This window comes from Heterocephalus glaber, unplaced genomic scaffold, assembly GCF_053883595.1.
Source record: "Heterocephalus glaber isolate CG9 unplaced genomic scaffold, H.glaber_assembly_v1.0 deba00000331, whole genome shotgun sequence".
In the NCBI taxonomy this organism is placed as follows: Eukaryota; Metazoa; Chordata; class Mammalia; order Rodentia; family Bathyergidae; genus Heterocephalus; species Heterocephalus glaber.
Window position 1 is genome coordinate 34,475,001 of NW_028258142.1, and position 15,910 is coordinate 34,490,910.

General features: G+C 37.5%; 1 protein-coding gene across 1 annotated transcript in view; it reads left to right on the plus strand.

The window, feature by feature from the left end:
- Skor2 (SKI family transcriptional corepressor 2) overlaps positions 1-15,910 on the plus strand; it is a 45,875-nt gene that overhangs the window by 7,013 nt on the left and 22,952 nt on the right. The window contains exons 4-5 of the mRNA XM_013075924.3: positions 9,506-9,571; positions 9,952-10,050. Of these exons, the coding sequence (XP_012931378.2) occupies positions 9,506-9,571; positions 9,952-10,050 (165 nt within the window). The remainder of the gene's footprint in view (positions 1-9,505; positions 9,572-9,951; positions 10,051-15,910) is intronic.

Consider the following 15,910-nt stretch of genomic DNA (forward strand, 5'->3'; position numbering starts at 1 on the left):
TCCTGGCCTTGGAAAGGGTTCATTTTCCCCACACTAACAAAAGCCAATATGCCCCGAAAAGCTATAAGAACCTCAGTAATAATCAAAGTGGATAAAAATAATAGGATTTGCTGTTGTTTGATATTCAGATAAAAACATAAATGCTGAAAGGAAGTAAGTAAAAATGTAGTCAGGATTGGTGTTTACATAAAAATTTCCTTGGTGCCTGGAGCTTAGGGCAGTATAGTCAATAGTTATGTTGGTAGAAACACCTACTCATGCTACTGATATATTGCTAGCACCTTTCTCAAAATTATTAATTTGATACAGATTCCCAGAGAAACTTGTTCTACATTGATTTTCCATATTGCAATTTCATTCTCATATTATTTAAGGATGTATGCAGGTAGTGGATTTATAATATTATTATCTGGTACTGAGTGGGAAGACAGGTAGAATGTGGAAGGGATGAAAATATTATTGAAACGAGCAACTTTTAGGTGAAGGATATATTTTGTTATATTTATAGTATAACCTTAGGTCACAAGAAGTTCATCCTTATGGTTCCCTTGCTGGAAATGTGAAATTTATTTTATTTTATTTTATTTTATTTTATTTTATGTGACAGAGTCTCGCTATGTTGTCCAGGTCTCAGATTACTGGGTTGAAGTGATCCTCTGTAGTCTGCCTCTGGAATAGCTGGGAAAATAGGCACACACTAACGTGCCTGGCTCTGTATGTGGAGTTTTAAGCCTCAAAAAGTATTTAAGGGTTGTTGTGAGACTTAATTTGGTAAACCTTCAACTGTCCCTCCTTGTAGGAGAGATAAGCTTATGGTCACCATATTGAAATACACATTTGAGAAAATCCCAGAGTGGGCACCTAACTGGCTTGTGTGTTGGTATTAATTTATTTATCTGTGATCAGATTCCAAGAATCCATTTATCTGGCCAAGTGTCAAAAAGTCAGATGAATCGGTGAGATTATGAGTACTTGTTAATTAGCTGCTTTGAAATAGTTACAGCCAAATGCTTTGTCCAGAACTCTCTGCTTGTTAATGGAGATATTTCTCCCCATGTACCTCTGCTTCTACATGATAATATTACTCATGCATTTCAGTTAGGTTCAAAATGCCTTCTGCGTGCCAGGCATTTTGTTAGGCTCCTGGGACTCAGGGATAGAAATCTACACCACTCCTTCCCTTCAAGTTGCTGCCAATCAAAAGGAAGAGACAGGCTGACTGTAATGTATCATGAATACTATAAAAGGGATTTACCCAAAATATCATTCAATAAGGTTTATATAACTGTGTTCTTTTAGCCAATGCTTACTTTAATTATTATTATTGAAAAATAACAATATTTAATTTCTTTACATATGCAACTAGAAATATCTTTTCAAACTTCCTAATGAGCATTCAACTTTTGACTTTATATGAAATTTTCATTCCATGATAATCATAAATGTAGCATATCAGGAAATTTCTATGATCTTTGTCTAAGCAATGATATAGATATATCTTTAAGAGTTACTTGCATTAATTGATTCCTAGTAGCAAATTTGGTTTAGTAGCAATACTTAGTTCCAGTGGATTTTTAGTTCATTTTAATTCAATTTATCCTTCCTTCAACTTTTCCACCTTATTGGTAAATTACTTGTCAGTAAATTTGAAGAGGTTAAATTTTTAAATGATTTTTCAAAAACTACCCTGTTCATGGTCATTAACCTTAACCACACAGTAGAGACTGTACTTCTGCATAATTAGAGGGGTCAAAAATAACATTCTTAAACAGCCAAAATTCCCCAGAAGACAGAACTTTTATCTATAGCGCTCTTTAAAATTAGACCCATGCTTAAAACCAACCAGGTAGGTTGGGGGATATTAGTTTGGTCAAAATATTACCTACTCAAAAATATAAATGATAGTATTTCCCTTGCAATTCCAGAGTAAGGTTTTGCATATCCATTTTGAATAACTTCAGTGAAGTTAAGTGATTTGAAATTGAATGCAGTGGGGCAAGCTGGTAAAACAGATCAAAGCTACTGCAGGTCAAGGAAATCAGGGAAAGTGGAGTCAGCCCCACTTTTCAATCCCTTTCATTGTAGAAACGCCAGCAGCACTGGACTCTGAGTGTGGCTGCATCTTGTTATATGTATAGAAGTTTTAAAATCAATTTGATTTCCACTGGTATGATTCTCTACTGTACTTAATATGCTATGGATGGATTTCTGAGAATAGTAAGAAGCAGTTACACTTCTCATGAATATATAGCGGATGAGGCACTCTGATTTATTATTCCATTCTATTTTAGAACATACTTATGATTTTTTTAAAAAGAGGCAAAAGAAGAAGAAAAATTCTTAAAAGTACAGACTTGTAGATCTGGATTTTAAATCTCTCACTTTCTAGGTAACTTTAAGTAAGTTTGTGTCTCAATTTACCTGCCTATAAAATTTGGGAAAACTTCAAACTTCTATGAACATGTACTTTTATACAGTGTATACTGAAGTCTTTCAATATATGTACTCAAAGTTAAATAATCTCCAATATTTCAGATATCAGTTTTTTATTTATTAAAATTTCTCTTCTTGCTAGTGATTTTTTAAAGATCTGTATTAAGCCTGAGAAGATAGTGAAGGACAATGACAAACTTTCTAGAAAATATTAAATAGTGTTAATTCATAATACCAGTTCTAAAACTCAAGAGACATCTTACATGTATTCAAGATTCATTAATCAAAGATTTTAATAGACTCAAGAAGCAATGTGTATGCAACTCAATAAATTTTGATCACAGATTATAAAATTTGTTGTAACTCTGAGTTTAATTGTAATCCGACTGATATTACTTAATCTTGCACTTGCCCTGCTTTTTTTTTTTTGCTAATGAAGTTAATATTTAGTTAGTTCGTTCTGTAGCATACTCTCTCCAGTGGTATTGATTTTCTTTTATCTTTTGTTCTGTAACCTCACTAAAATGCCAACCATCACAATGGAAGTAATTTAATGTAGAAATTTAGCACCAAGAAATTAACAGTGGTCTATGTCCCACTGATAGAGAGGAAATTATTTAACCTTGCCTTCTGCGTAATTGATTTTTTTTAATGCCTTAATGTAAAAACATGCTTAAAAAATTCTCTAAACCATTAGTTGTGTTACATTTTGATTCTTCTTAAATGTACTAGTTATGCCAATTGTAGATTAATTTTGACCCCATCTAAGTTGGTACCTCTAAGATATCTTGTAATAGAAAAAATACAGAAAAATTCCAATTAAAGCCAAATTATAAAACTAAACTCTATTATTAAAATTCAGGGCTAGGGGCCAGGGATTTAGCTCAGTGGTTCCAGCACCTGCCTCGCAAGCACAAGGTCCTGAGTTCGATCTCTGGTACCAAAAAAAAAAAAATTCAGGGTTTATTTGGAAATTATACAGACTCTGGAAGGCAAATGGGCAGAGCCTTACTTTAGTTTGAAAGAGTATGCAGTGCATTAGGAGGAACATACAGAGACAATTGCGGTTTTTAGTGCAGGACTGGTTGGCAACCCTGCACTAAGACACAGACAATAGGGGCTGGGGATTTAGCTCAGTGGTGCCATGCTTGCCTGGCAAGTGCAAGGTCCTGAGTTCGATTCCTGGCACCAAAAACAAAACAAAAAGAAGACACAGACAGTCCCCAATCCTCTGGAAACATCTGGATGCTTGACAGAAATGATTATTTTTTTATCCAGCTCTTAGAGTGCATGTGTATCTTGTATATAGGCACTGTCCCACATCAAAATAATTTCATTTATTCAAATTACCTTTGAATGGACAATTAAATAACATGATTTTTTTCTATAAAAGTAAATATTTCTTCCAAATGTTTTTCCTCAAGTGTTGCCAACAACAGTTCTGGGTGGAGGAGGGACATAGAGACCCTTTCAGTGATAAGCAGCTTTCTAGCTGCTGGGACTGCTGGCTGGGGCAGTACCTTGGAGTGCAGAGGAGCATTGAAAATGGAGATAGCCAAAGACAAGGGACAGGAAAGCAAATGGGGATGAGAGGAGAGATTGCATTTCCATAGGTGGGATATGTGAAGGTTAAATTTCTTACTGTTCATTCAAATGCTTGATGTTTTAAATTATGCCCTATACACAGAGTATGACTTATATACATACAGATATTTAAATGATCTTGTTTATTGAATAGAGAGTTTCACTTGAGAATAATGACATCTGTTTTGTCAAGTTCTCCTCCTGTCCCATGAACACTAATAGCACAAGTTCTCTCACCTCATTTGGCTCTTGAAATTAAATGAGCTTGGGGCTGTGGGTGTAGCTCAGTGGTAGAGCCCTTGCCTAACACATGTGAGGCCTTGGGTTCCATCCTCAACACTGCAGAATAAATAAAAATAAACCATTAAATTGTAAGCTAGTTTTGCTGTTGGAGGCCACAGCAGACATGTGTTAATTAACATTTTCCATGTCATAGCTGAAACTCTCTGCCAGGATTTTGTTTGTCCTTTAAATTTTTTTTCAAAATGTCAGATGAGGACAAAAGTTATTTTCTGTTGGAACATCACAAACTTCCCTAGTAAACTGAAAATAAAGTTACCCTTATTTATACAAATGGGAATCAGGCACAGCAGCACACATCTGTAATCCCAGCTATTCAGTAGTGTGAGGCAGGAGGATCTCAAGTTTGAGGTCAGCCTAGGCAACTGGGAAACCTGTCTCAAAATTTTAAAACTTAGATTAAATTAAAGGGTCTGGGGCTGTAGCTCACCAGTCAAGCGCCCCTCTGTGGTACTCGGTTTGATCTGCAGTACCATTAAAAAAATATACAAATGGATTTAAATGTGCTTTTGTGTTTGTAGGAGTATGTTAGTGCTTCACAATGCTCATGACAACTGAGGACTTATAATAACATTAGTTTGAATTTTTTTCACAAGTTGAGATAAATTAAATTAAGTGCAGCTAGTATTTTTGGAACGTATTTGTACCGCTCTCTAGGACAAGGGTGATGGAGGTTATCTGTCAGGCAGGATTTCCCTATAGACCCTCAGAAAGCATTTTTTTTTCCACTGAGGAATAACAGACTAACAACAAGGTGAAATACTTGAACATCAGGTGCAAAGAAGCAGAGGAAATATGCTAGGCCCTTAGAACCTCAGCCCAAAAGGGGTGATTTTGTGAAGCTGAAAAGGCTTAGGGAAGAAAAGTGACTTAGTATGGTAAAGTTGCTATAACAAAACAACCATAGACTTGGGTGATGTAAACAACATTTATTTCTCAGACTTCTGGAAGCTAAAAAGTCCAAGAAGCAGGCACAAGCAGATTCAGCATCTGGTGATTCATAGATAACAAGTTTTATTGCTATATCCCCACATGGCAGAAAAGAAGAGAGAGAGCACCCTGGGTTGCTTTTATAAGGGCACTAATTCCATTCATGAATTTCTGCCCTTACGTCTTAATCACTTCTCAAAGGCTGCACCTCTGAGTACCATCTCTTTGGAGATCAGGATTTCAACATATGGATGTTGGGGGATATAAACATTCGGTCCATGACAAGTAGGGACTTGGAAGGCATTCTGATTTGGATGGGCAGGGATGGAGAGAAGGGGACTTTAGGCAAGAGAAACAATGTAAGGACAGAACCATGTAGCACAAGTTTTAAGAAATAAAGACCTATCTACAACCAAGGGTTTGTGTTGGCAATAAAGGCAGGTTGCCTCAGCAGGTGGAACAAGGTTTTGGGAGAACCTGGGGACTCTAAAGGAAGGATTTAAAATGGATTCTTTAAAATGGAACAGGGGAGCCATTGTAGGTTCTTGAGAGGAGATGTGCCATGATATTTAAGAGAACATAACTACTCTTGTGCTTTGAAAGACAATGCTAAGGCATTTATTGACTGGGTTTTTTTCTTTTTAAAAAAATCATTATAAATTCCAGTGCCCTCTTCATTTGCTATTTAGTGCTCAAGAATGCCACAGCATGACACCTTCTCACATCCAACCCTCTTGTACTTCACTTTCTGATGTCTGGGTGAGGGCAGAGCCAAGGGTGGGGTGGAGCATGCACCTAGAACGTGAGTCCACCTGCTAGTGGAGGACCCGGGAGAGAACAGGAAGGCAGGAGCCTCAGCAACAGGCTGTGGCCTCTGGTTGCACAAGCAGCAGTTGAGTTTCTCTTATGTGGCATGGTGCTGCCTCTATCCTCTGGGCAAGCAGGGCTCATGGAAACCATGCAGGACACAGCAAACTGGCCCTGTGAAGGTGCACTGGTTGAGCACTGGTATAGTCACACTACTAAGGAGCAGCTTTTAGTCACATTCACCCGCAGGATGCATTTTGTGCCCTGATTTCTTATCACTTTCCAACTTTAAACCACTCAACTGTTCTCTTCTACGGTCTGACCTAAGTTAACATGTTTGAGCCCAGGGGTGCAAGAAAGACACTCCTTCCACATAGAATGTTCTTTCCTACATCTCTACACCATTAATATCTCTGTGCTTCCTCTTATCTTGTTTGTAGCTTTAAAAAAAAGGTGGAGTGTGTAAGAAGGAAAGTAAGCATTTTAATTTTTGCATTTTTCCAAACCCATTTATTAATTTTTAAAAATTAAATGCATTTAACCTGATGGAATATTTATAAAAATTGGGAGTGCATTGTCAACAAAATCACATTTATTTAATCTAGTATTAGACTGCTTTTTTTTTTTAACCAGATGGAAAACATTAGCAGCAATAGTGAACAAACATCCAGGCTCCCAGAGGTCATTTTTAACCACCATTAACAATCTGGTTTTCACAGATTAGTAATATGCAAAAGGCAACAGTCCAGTAAAAGATGCACAAAAGGCAGTCAAAGCTGTTCTTTGGTCCTTACTTACCTAATATTTAGCCACTTTAAAAAACCGTTTTGTTAAGTGAGACACTTGAATTTCTAAGCTTCAAGTTGGCAGATTTTACTCTGGAATGCAGTAAGATATCTCTTTGCAATAGACATGAAGGCAAAATACTGCAAAACCTTCACAAAACTGGTGAAAAGGAAAGCTCATTATTAATGTCATTAGTAGATTTTCCTGTGGTTAATATGGTTTCATTTATTAGCAATTTGTTTGAAGGTTTCATATCCATGTAAAGCTACTAATTGAGAGGTGGGAAAGAAATGTATTCTTATGTATCATGTTTTAATTTTTAATTTAATTATTAAGTTGAAATGTAATATAAGAGAAACAGTCCACAAAATATACTCACAAATCAAAAGGAATCTGATCTGTAGTTTGATAAGGACATGGCTTCTAGAATTGCTTATTCAGAAACAAATGATCTCATTTAAGTCATGTTCTGAGTAGTTAATAAAGATATAGAATGGTATAGTCTCATTATGCTCTGTAGATAAGTGCAGAGATGTGTGTATGTTTGTTTCTTGTTCAGATTCAATATTGTGTATGAGTATGAAATGTCTACATGTTTAACTGGTTAACTGAGGCTAAACAGGAAAATATGAATATGTATTTATCTTCATTTCAAAATATCATGTTTCATTTACATACTAATGATGTGTTGTCAATGATCATGTTACTCTTCTTTTATATAATAATATTTTTAGGAATTATATTGAACTCTATACTTAAATACTTCACAGATATTTCCTCATTATTTTTTTTATTATATGGAGACAGCTAATGTATTAAGGTACACCTGAATCTTCAGAGAGAGGTCAGCAATTACCAAGATGAGTGGGAATGAGGTTGTGTAAATGTGATCTAGCTATTGGAGAAAGTGCTTGTCATTAAAGAATTTAGGGATACCAAGGGAAACATTTGCATATATGTATATGCTACATAGATATATTTAAATATACACAAGCATGCACATGCATGCGTGTGCATGCAGCACTCCTGATAGTCATTAGGTGGAATGCAGAATTTCCATTTACAGTATCTTGTTGAGGATTTTCCCATCTGTTCATGATACTGTGGTATAGGTCACTGCTTTGGGGAGAAGTTCTGTTTCCCTCTTTATAGAAATTTTTATGTTGACAATGAAATCTCCCAGTATTCCTGTGTATTCCCAGTATTCAAGTGCCCGGGCCATTATATTCCATTTCTTGCTGAGGGAAATGAATAAATAGTGAGGAAAGAATTAAAATGAATTCTGGCCCATGCCATAATTTAGAATTTACAACCTCCTGGGGTTCCTTTCAGTAATAACTAAAGATACTTTATTGAAGGATTATTTTGTGTCCAACACTGTATTAGGCACTGGTCATACAGGGAAAACAGCCCCTGGCTCCAAGTAACACACAAACAGCACTATGCCCGAGACCTGCACAAGGTGCTCCGGAGACACAGGGAGATGTCTAGCGCCTGGAAATGAGGGAGAAAGAATCAAAAAAAACCTATTCAGAATGCCTTTATCTGTGCTATGGTACCTCTTTAGACAAAAACAGAAAGCTTAATTAAATTAAGTGGCTCTTGCAGAAATCAGTTGGAAATTTGAAAATACAGTTGTCTGTTTAGGTGAATGATTGGATTTCTTTGATTTATTTAGATTTTCCTGGATTATGTAGACTCAATGAACTGTAGGTAAATACTTCCTTATGGCTTGCCATCATTCTAGTTAGCACATAAGCAAAATAGATAAGAACAACAACCTTACTGTTATTCACAATACAGATGAGTTTTTTGGTTCTTTGCTGTTGTTTTTTTGTTACTGGGCATTGAACCCAGGGTCTTATGCATGCTAAGCATGTGCTGTACTACTGAGCTGTACCCCTGCGATCACACATAATTTTTATTAGTCCAAGGTGAATAGTTAAGAGATGATCATCAAGCAAGTAAATATTTACAAACTAACAACCAACTTATAGCTCTATTTTAGGTTGCTTTTTTAAACCAACTCATCACTTACTAGACAACCCCTCCAGGCTGACTTCAACCACAATTCTAGGCTTCCCCTCAACTTCATCACCGTCCCAAATTTTGGAGACCAAAAAAATTCTAGGAGGATTCTGTTTCTGCCATTTTGTTTCATTTTGGGTTTTTTGCAGTACCGGGGATTTAACTCAGGACCTTGCACTTGCAAGGCAGGCACAGTGCCACTGAGCTAAATCCCCAGCCCTCTGCCTCTGCCATTTTGAGAACCATCCAGTTAAAACCAGGCTCCCTCATTTGAAGGAGGGAAGGGATGCTGATGAGATTTCTGTCCAAAAACTTGATTTGGCCAGTCTCTTTTGCCTGTTCCAGGAATTGCCTGTATTTTTGGAGTTGGATAATGGTGGGGAATCTAGAGAGGAGTTAACTTCAGGACTTTGGGCTCATGGAACTGTTATGCACAGGCCAGGCACTCTGCCCTCATTTCCGGCGGCTCCCCTCTATGGTTCCAGGAATTGTAAAGGAGTAAATGAGAGCTACATTGGTTCTGAGGATTTCTAATTTCAGGTTACATTAAACAAATTATTTTGCAGCTATTAAAAGAAAATCTTTCAGAAAATAACTCATACACAGCTAATAATATTTTCTCTTCCTTGTTTTAAAGGTGAACACACTCAAGAAACCAATTCACCTCATTCACTCAAAAAGGATGTAGAAAATATGGGGAAAGGTAAAGAAAAGTTTTAATATTGCAGAACTTCTCTTAGCTTTAAAAGACTATGGAGATAATAAGAGGATATTTTTGTTCTACACCATATTTTAAGCTTGACAAGCAACATATGAATAATATATGGACCATTGGGTGGATATAATTGAGATTAATGCATACGTATCAATCAATACATGACACTGAAATATAATACTTTAAAATAATATATTACATTGATTTATATTCATGGATTTCTGCACAAAATCTATCCTATGTCTATGCAACACTTTTTAAACTGGTAAAATATTTTGTCTTATAATAATAAATTGCCACATATAACAGTTCTCTGGAGAGTTATTTGTAAAGATTAGTAAAATAGCTCTTCTTTTTTTCTCTATTAGAAGAACTTCAGAAGGTTTTATTTGAACAAATAGACTTACGGAGACGACTAGAACAAGAATTTCAGGTGTTAAAAGGAAACACATCTTTCCCCGTGTTCAGTAAGAAATCACTTTTATTTCATTATATTTATGATATTTGAGGACATTTCTCTTATTAGGCTTAAAAATGGAATTCTAAGTATTAAGTGTTTAAATACAAAGCCCACAGTCTTCCCATGGTCTGTCTAAATATTCATAAGTTTTAGTCTCCCTTAGTTATTCTTTGAATTGGCTCACAGATAAAATTTCTTACAAAAACTTTTTGGTATTTTTGAATTTATATATGTGTATTTGTCTGTATAGTATGTATATTTAAAAATATGTACGTAAGCATATAATTAAATATGTAAATATATTTACATATTTGGATATGTTTAGATTATATATTTTAGAATAAAACCATTACTCATGTATTTATTATTCTCTAAGTTAGGAAAACAAAAAAAATTACTTTTATTCTCAGATGGTTCTGGATAGCTTCCTGTCTAGCACTTGAGATACATATAAGTATGAAGACTTAAATTTTAACCATTCAGAGCACACAAATCTATTTTATTATAGGTGTCCCCTTATTTTGGTGGCATATATTCCAAGACCTGTAGGGAAATCATAAAACCACGGATAGTACCAAATCTTATACATATACCATGCTTTATCCCATACATACATACCTATAATAAGTTTTAACTTATAAATCAGGCACATAAGAGATTACAACACTACTAATAAAACAGAAAACTTACAATATACTAATAAAAGTTATTTAACATTTATGAATTGTTCATTTCTTCAATTTTCATTTAATTTTTTCAGACTGTGATTGACCTTAAGTAACTGAAATGGAGGTTAGTGAAACCAGAGTTAGAAGCTACTGTAATTAAAATTGGTATATGTTTAGAGGTTTTATATTCTCTGAAAGTCCATACTTAATGTTAGAATTCCATTTCAAACGTTGGGGCAAGAGATATTATAGCCTAAAAACTGTTGTTCTACTTTCAAAGTCTTGGAATTTTGGAAAGACTTTATGGTAAATACCCAGCTTGCTAAAATTCATCTCCCCTGGGCTGGGCCACATTTAGACAAATATATCCCAGTAGTGTTTTTTGAGCTTATTGGGGTTTAATGTAAACATATCCCCCTCTTCAGAAAAGAGAAAGTAGGAAAGAAAAAAACATGCAAACACTTAAAATTTTATAAATGAGGGCTGGAGATGTGGCTCAGTGGTAGAGAACTTGCCTCCCATATACAAGCCCTGGGTTCAATCCCCAGTACCGCACACACACACACAAAAAGACTATAGAAATATGACAGTTTTTTTTCTGGGACACTTCTTTAGCATGCTAACATGCCTCTTGTTATTAATCTGGGTATCACAAAACTCAAGTTGACAGTCTTATGATAGAGCCATAAACCAGCATTGAGAAGACATGTCAGTAATGGTGACCATTTCATTCCTATGACCTGAAGCTCTGCATCCATCAGAGCTTCCCAGGGCTTATCATCACCAAGAGCTGAAGGATGACTCTGAGGAGCATTGGGAACAGTGCCAAACTGAGTTCCACCTACACTTAGTGGGACTTAACCTGAAAAGAACGTTACCTGATGGAAGAGAGCTCTTACCATAGGAGCAGTATGTCTGACAAGTTTCTGATTTCTCCAGAACTACAAGAGAGGTTGAAGCCTCCTAGGGCTTTAATGTTTTGAATTGAGATAATTCTGCTGGCCTTAGACTGAAGCCAAGAGACTCCCCAATAGCTTTTGATAGTTCATTTAGGAACACCGTGACATTTGTAGCTTCGAGAAACCAGCTAAAAATATCTTTAAAGCCTTAAGAAACAGGTGATTTGGCTGGGTGTGGTGGCTCATGCCTGTAATCCCAGTACTTGGGAGGTTGAGGCAGGAGGGTCACTAAAAGTTTGACCCCAGCCTGAGCTACATAATGAGTTCAAGACCAGCCTAAACTTAACATAGTGAGACACTATCTCAAAACAAAACAAACAAAAAAAGCCAGGTGCTTCAATAGGATCCAAGATTCTCTAACTTTTAAAACTGTATTTTAGGAAAGATTGTATCTTACAGTTTCTTGTAACAATGAGCAAGGAATGATTTGTTTCTCCACAGATGGTGTTTATCTAACTGTTGAGTTTGCAAAGCCCTGCTTTTAGATCCAGCAGAGTGGGTCCAAGTCCAATTGAATCTCTAAAGTGCCCTTTTAGCTCTCCATGAAACCAGTGTAGCCATAATTTATGCTATTAATATAACCTAATTATCATTTTAAGGAATTAAGTAATTCACAATAATTTAGAAATTTTTCTTAATATCTTTTCTGTCATACAACATACACGTTTCTGTTTTTTAAAATGTTAGAGCACTACAACTGACCAGTTTTAATTCATTTTTTTGATCTGAATTAATATGAATCATTTATGACTATCACACATACGAAACATGACAATTAAACACCAACAAAAAATTTCCACTTTACTCTTGTCTAATATACTCTGCTGACCAAGGTAGTGGCAAGTGTGTTCCCAAGTTTGAATAGTGCATGGTTTACACATACCACAAGAGGCAGTCAATTTCACACGGATGAAAATAGCAAATGTACATTATGTGTTTGTTAACTAAATGTGAGGAGTGATGAGGCTAGTAGACAGATTTAGTCTGCTCAGATGAAATGGGGAAAACCAAACTTTGTAAAGCCACATCAAAAGGAAGCATAGATGAATCTCTGGAAGAAGTGTGTACAGCGTTGTACTAGGAGGTAGACAAATACGGTCATGTTATAAAATCTAGGTATTTAGAGCACTGAGTTCCTCAGCTATGAGCTATAGCATGTGACAGTTAGGAATCTAGGCTAAAAATCTACCAGACCTGAGTTCATTGCTCCTTAATGATTGTCTGACCTTGGAAATCATAAAATGGTGCAGACAATTCCTGTTTTGTAGGTTGAGAAGAATAAATGAGACAATACCTGTGAGATGCTGTACTTGAACCCAGCACAGGATAAGTGTTTAGTAACTGTCTCAGTGATAATGGTGATTATGAACCAGGTGGATAAAGGATATCAGCATTAAGCTCTAGAAAAATATTTCTAAAATTGGAACCAAATATTGGGTTTGGGGAGCTTCTTGTGGTTTGGAGGGTTAATGAGGACTAGGGGAATGAATCTTCGCCATAGGGCAGTGTACTAGTCATCTTTTCCATCACTGAGACACAATACCTGACACCCATAATTTAAAGGGGAAATGTTTAATTTAGCTCAGTTTCGGATTCAGTACAATTTCAGATTCTGCTTCATGGCAGAAACCTCATGGAAGAAAGGTATGATGGAGCAAAGCTGCTTAGTCCATGGTGGCCGGGAAGCAGAGCTAGGGAACAGCACCAGAGGACCTGTTTGTACCCAAAACTATACTTCCCTGACCATACACACATCCAGGAGTGTGCTTTACTAATCTGCTATATGTTCCTTAATCCAACGAAGTTGACATATCAAGATTAACTATCAAAAGAAGATACAGGTGAAGATTAGAGTGTGAAGGAGGAAGAAGAGGAAGGGATGGAGAGAAGGAGGAGGAAAGAAGAGGAAGGGGAAGAAGGAAGAGACAAAGGAGGAGGGAGAAAGGAGAAGAATTGTAAGAGGAAGAAATTAGGCCCTATCTTTAGGCTAAGGGCAAACGTAGAGAGAAAGAGGAGTGAGAAAATCTTCCTATGCTAAGCCTGAGGCTTCCGGAGCTGCTGTCCATGAGCACTTCCACCTAATCCTGATGGGAAGACAGGGGTGGAGGTGAGGATTGAGAACACAGGCAGGCAGGTGCTCCCTAGAGTGGAGGCAAGAAGCTAGACGTTCATAGAGTTCGCAAGATCCTGAGTTCGATCCCTGGTACCAGAAAAAAAAAAGTTCATAGTGAGGGCTGCAGGTCTGGCACTGCCCTCCCCCCTCTAGCTGGGTTGCCCAAGGCAAGTTCCCTAACCTCTTTTCCAACAGTAAAGCAATACTGCTACCTGCCTCCTAGAGTTTCTGAGAGGATTACATGAATGAAATGTCAGTGTCTTGCATGGCAATGGATGCATAATAATAGTAAATGGTAGTTGTTGCTATTATACATCATTTTAAAGTTTGATGTTTACATTCCTGCAGAGACTTTATCATAAACCAACTAATATTAGAAATCAGAGCTTCTAGAGATTTCTTTGCTATATTTAGTATGAATGGAACATGCAGCAAAACTTGTTTTGATACCAGACAATAAGTGTAATTGACAAACTGAGTAGGACTTGAGAAATCTGGAGAGTATCTTAAGAAAAGGCAAGAGAAATGGGCTCTAGGATTGGGGGAAAGTAGATGTGGGAGTGGAGGAGGAGGAGCTCCATTGTTATCAAGGTCACTTTGAGATGACAATAGAATGGCCAGACAATCATGTTCTGCAGCAACAGTCATGTTGGACTGCACAGGAGTAAGTGATTAAAGGTGATGCCAACTGCCACCGCTCTAAAATCCCCCACACATTGTCACAGCCTGCATGGCTGAAGGGTCCACGTAGGGAGAACAGCTGCGGGGGATGAAGGAAAACAAAGACAAAGAGATACAAAAAATACAAGGAGATACAAAGCTGGGGCCAAGTGGGGCTTTTCCTCCTGATGGGAGAAAAAGACTGCCAGGCAACTGCTGCACGTTTGTTTATAGTGGTAGAGATAAGGGAAGTGTAGGGGGAGGTAAAAGGGGCTGGTCTGTAACTGGAGCCAGGAGAGTAGCTAAGGTCTGCAGAACACCATGCTTTAATAGTTTTATGGGGAATGGACAGGGAGGAAGGCACATCCTCTTCTTCTTCTCCACCAAGCCCTCTTGTCGCCTGTTCTCCTCCCACCTGGCCCTGCCTCATCTGGGAGGAGGCGAGTGAGGCCCGGCCATAGTGATCTCCAGCACAGCTCTCCCAGCAACGCATGACTGATCAGTTTTTCAGCTTTAAATCCAGAAGTCATTTTTGCCAACAGATTGTGTTCACAAAATCTATTTCCTCTTCCTCTCTTCTCCAACATGCTCATCCTTCCTTTGTTTACTTTACTGTCTTCCCACTGACCTATTTGTATGCCCTCGGAGCCTCACCCTGCACCTGCAATTTGTTCATGGTAGCAGTGAATGGTGGCAGTGAGTGGGTGCCCTGTGACCTCCCTTCCTATCTCCAGCCTCTCTTGCCTGTTGTTCTCATCCTGGTCTTCCCAAAACTTTTGTGTTTGGCAGCAAATCTTCCACTCAAGAAGCTACAGTCATTCTTACTGTGCTATAACTATGTTAACTCCTAATTCTCAAAACCCTCTGTAATAGGTGCATTCTGTCTCTCCAGTTTTATTTCCATTTTTCCTCCTGTCAGCTCCAGCTCTAAGGCAGATGGCTCCCTCTCCTTGTTTTCTTCTCTGCACACTGTTTCTCTGTAAGGCCCCCCAGGACTGGTCCTTCTCTATATCCTGTGTACAGCTCATGTCTCACCATTTTCAGGAAGACTTCCCAGTCTTGTAGCGGGGTTCCCATTCCTGACATCCTATCTTTATTTCTGGTTCCATCAAGTTCTGTGTACCTCGATACGCTGTAAATAGGTTCAGGAAAGAGCTGCTCATAATTCTCCTCTGTTGCTGCCTCTAGCACATGGAACATTGTGGATCTGTGACACTCTCAGGAAATGGTTGCTAGGAGGGTTGATGTCATGGTGGAAGAGATTAAAACTAACAGTGAAATTGACTGTGGTGGTACACACCTATAATCCCTGCACTCTGGGAAGCTAATGCAGGAAGAGTGCAAGTTCAGCGTGAGCAATTTAGCAATTTAGTAAGACTGTCTCCAAAAACAGTTTTAAAAATAAAACAAGGGCTGGAAACATAGCGCTCCCCGAGTTCAATCCCCAATACTGAGGAAAACAAAACT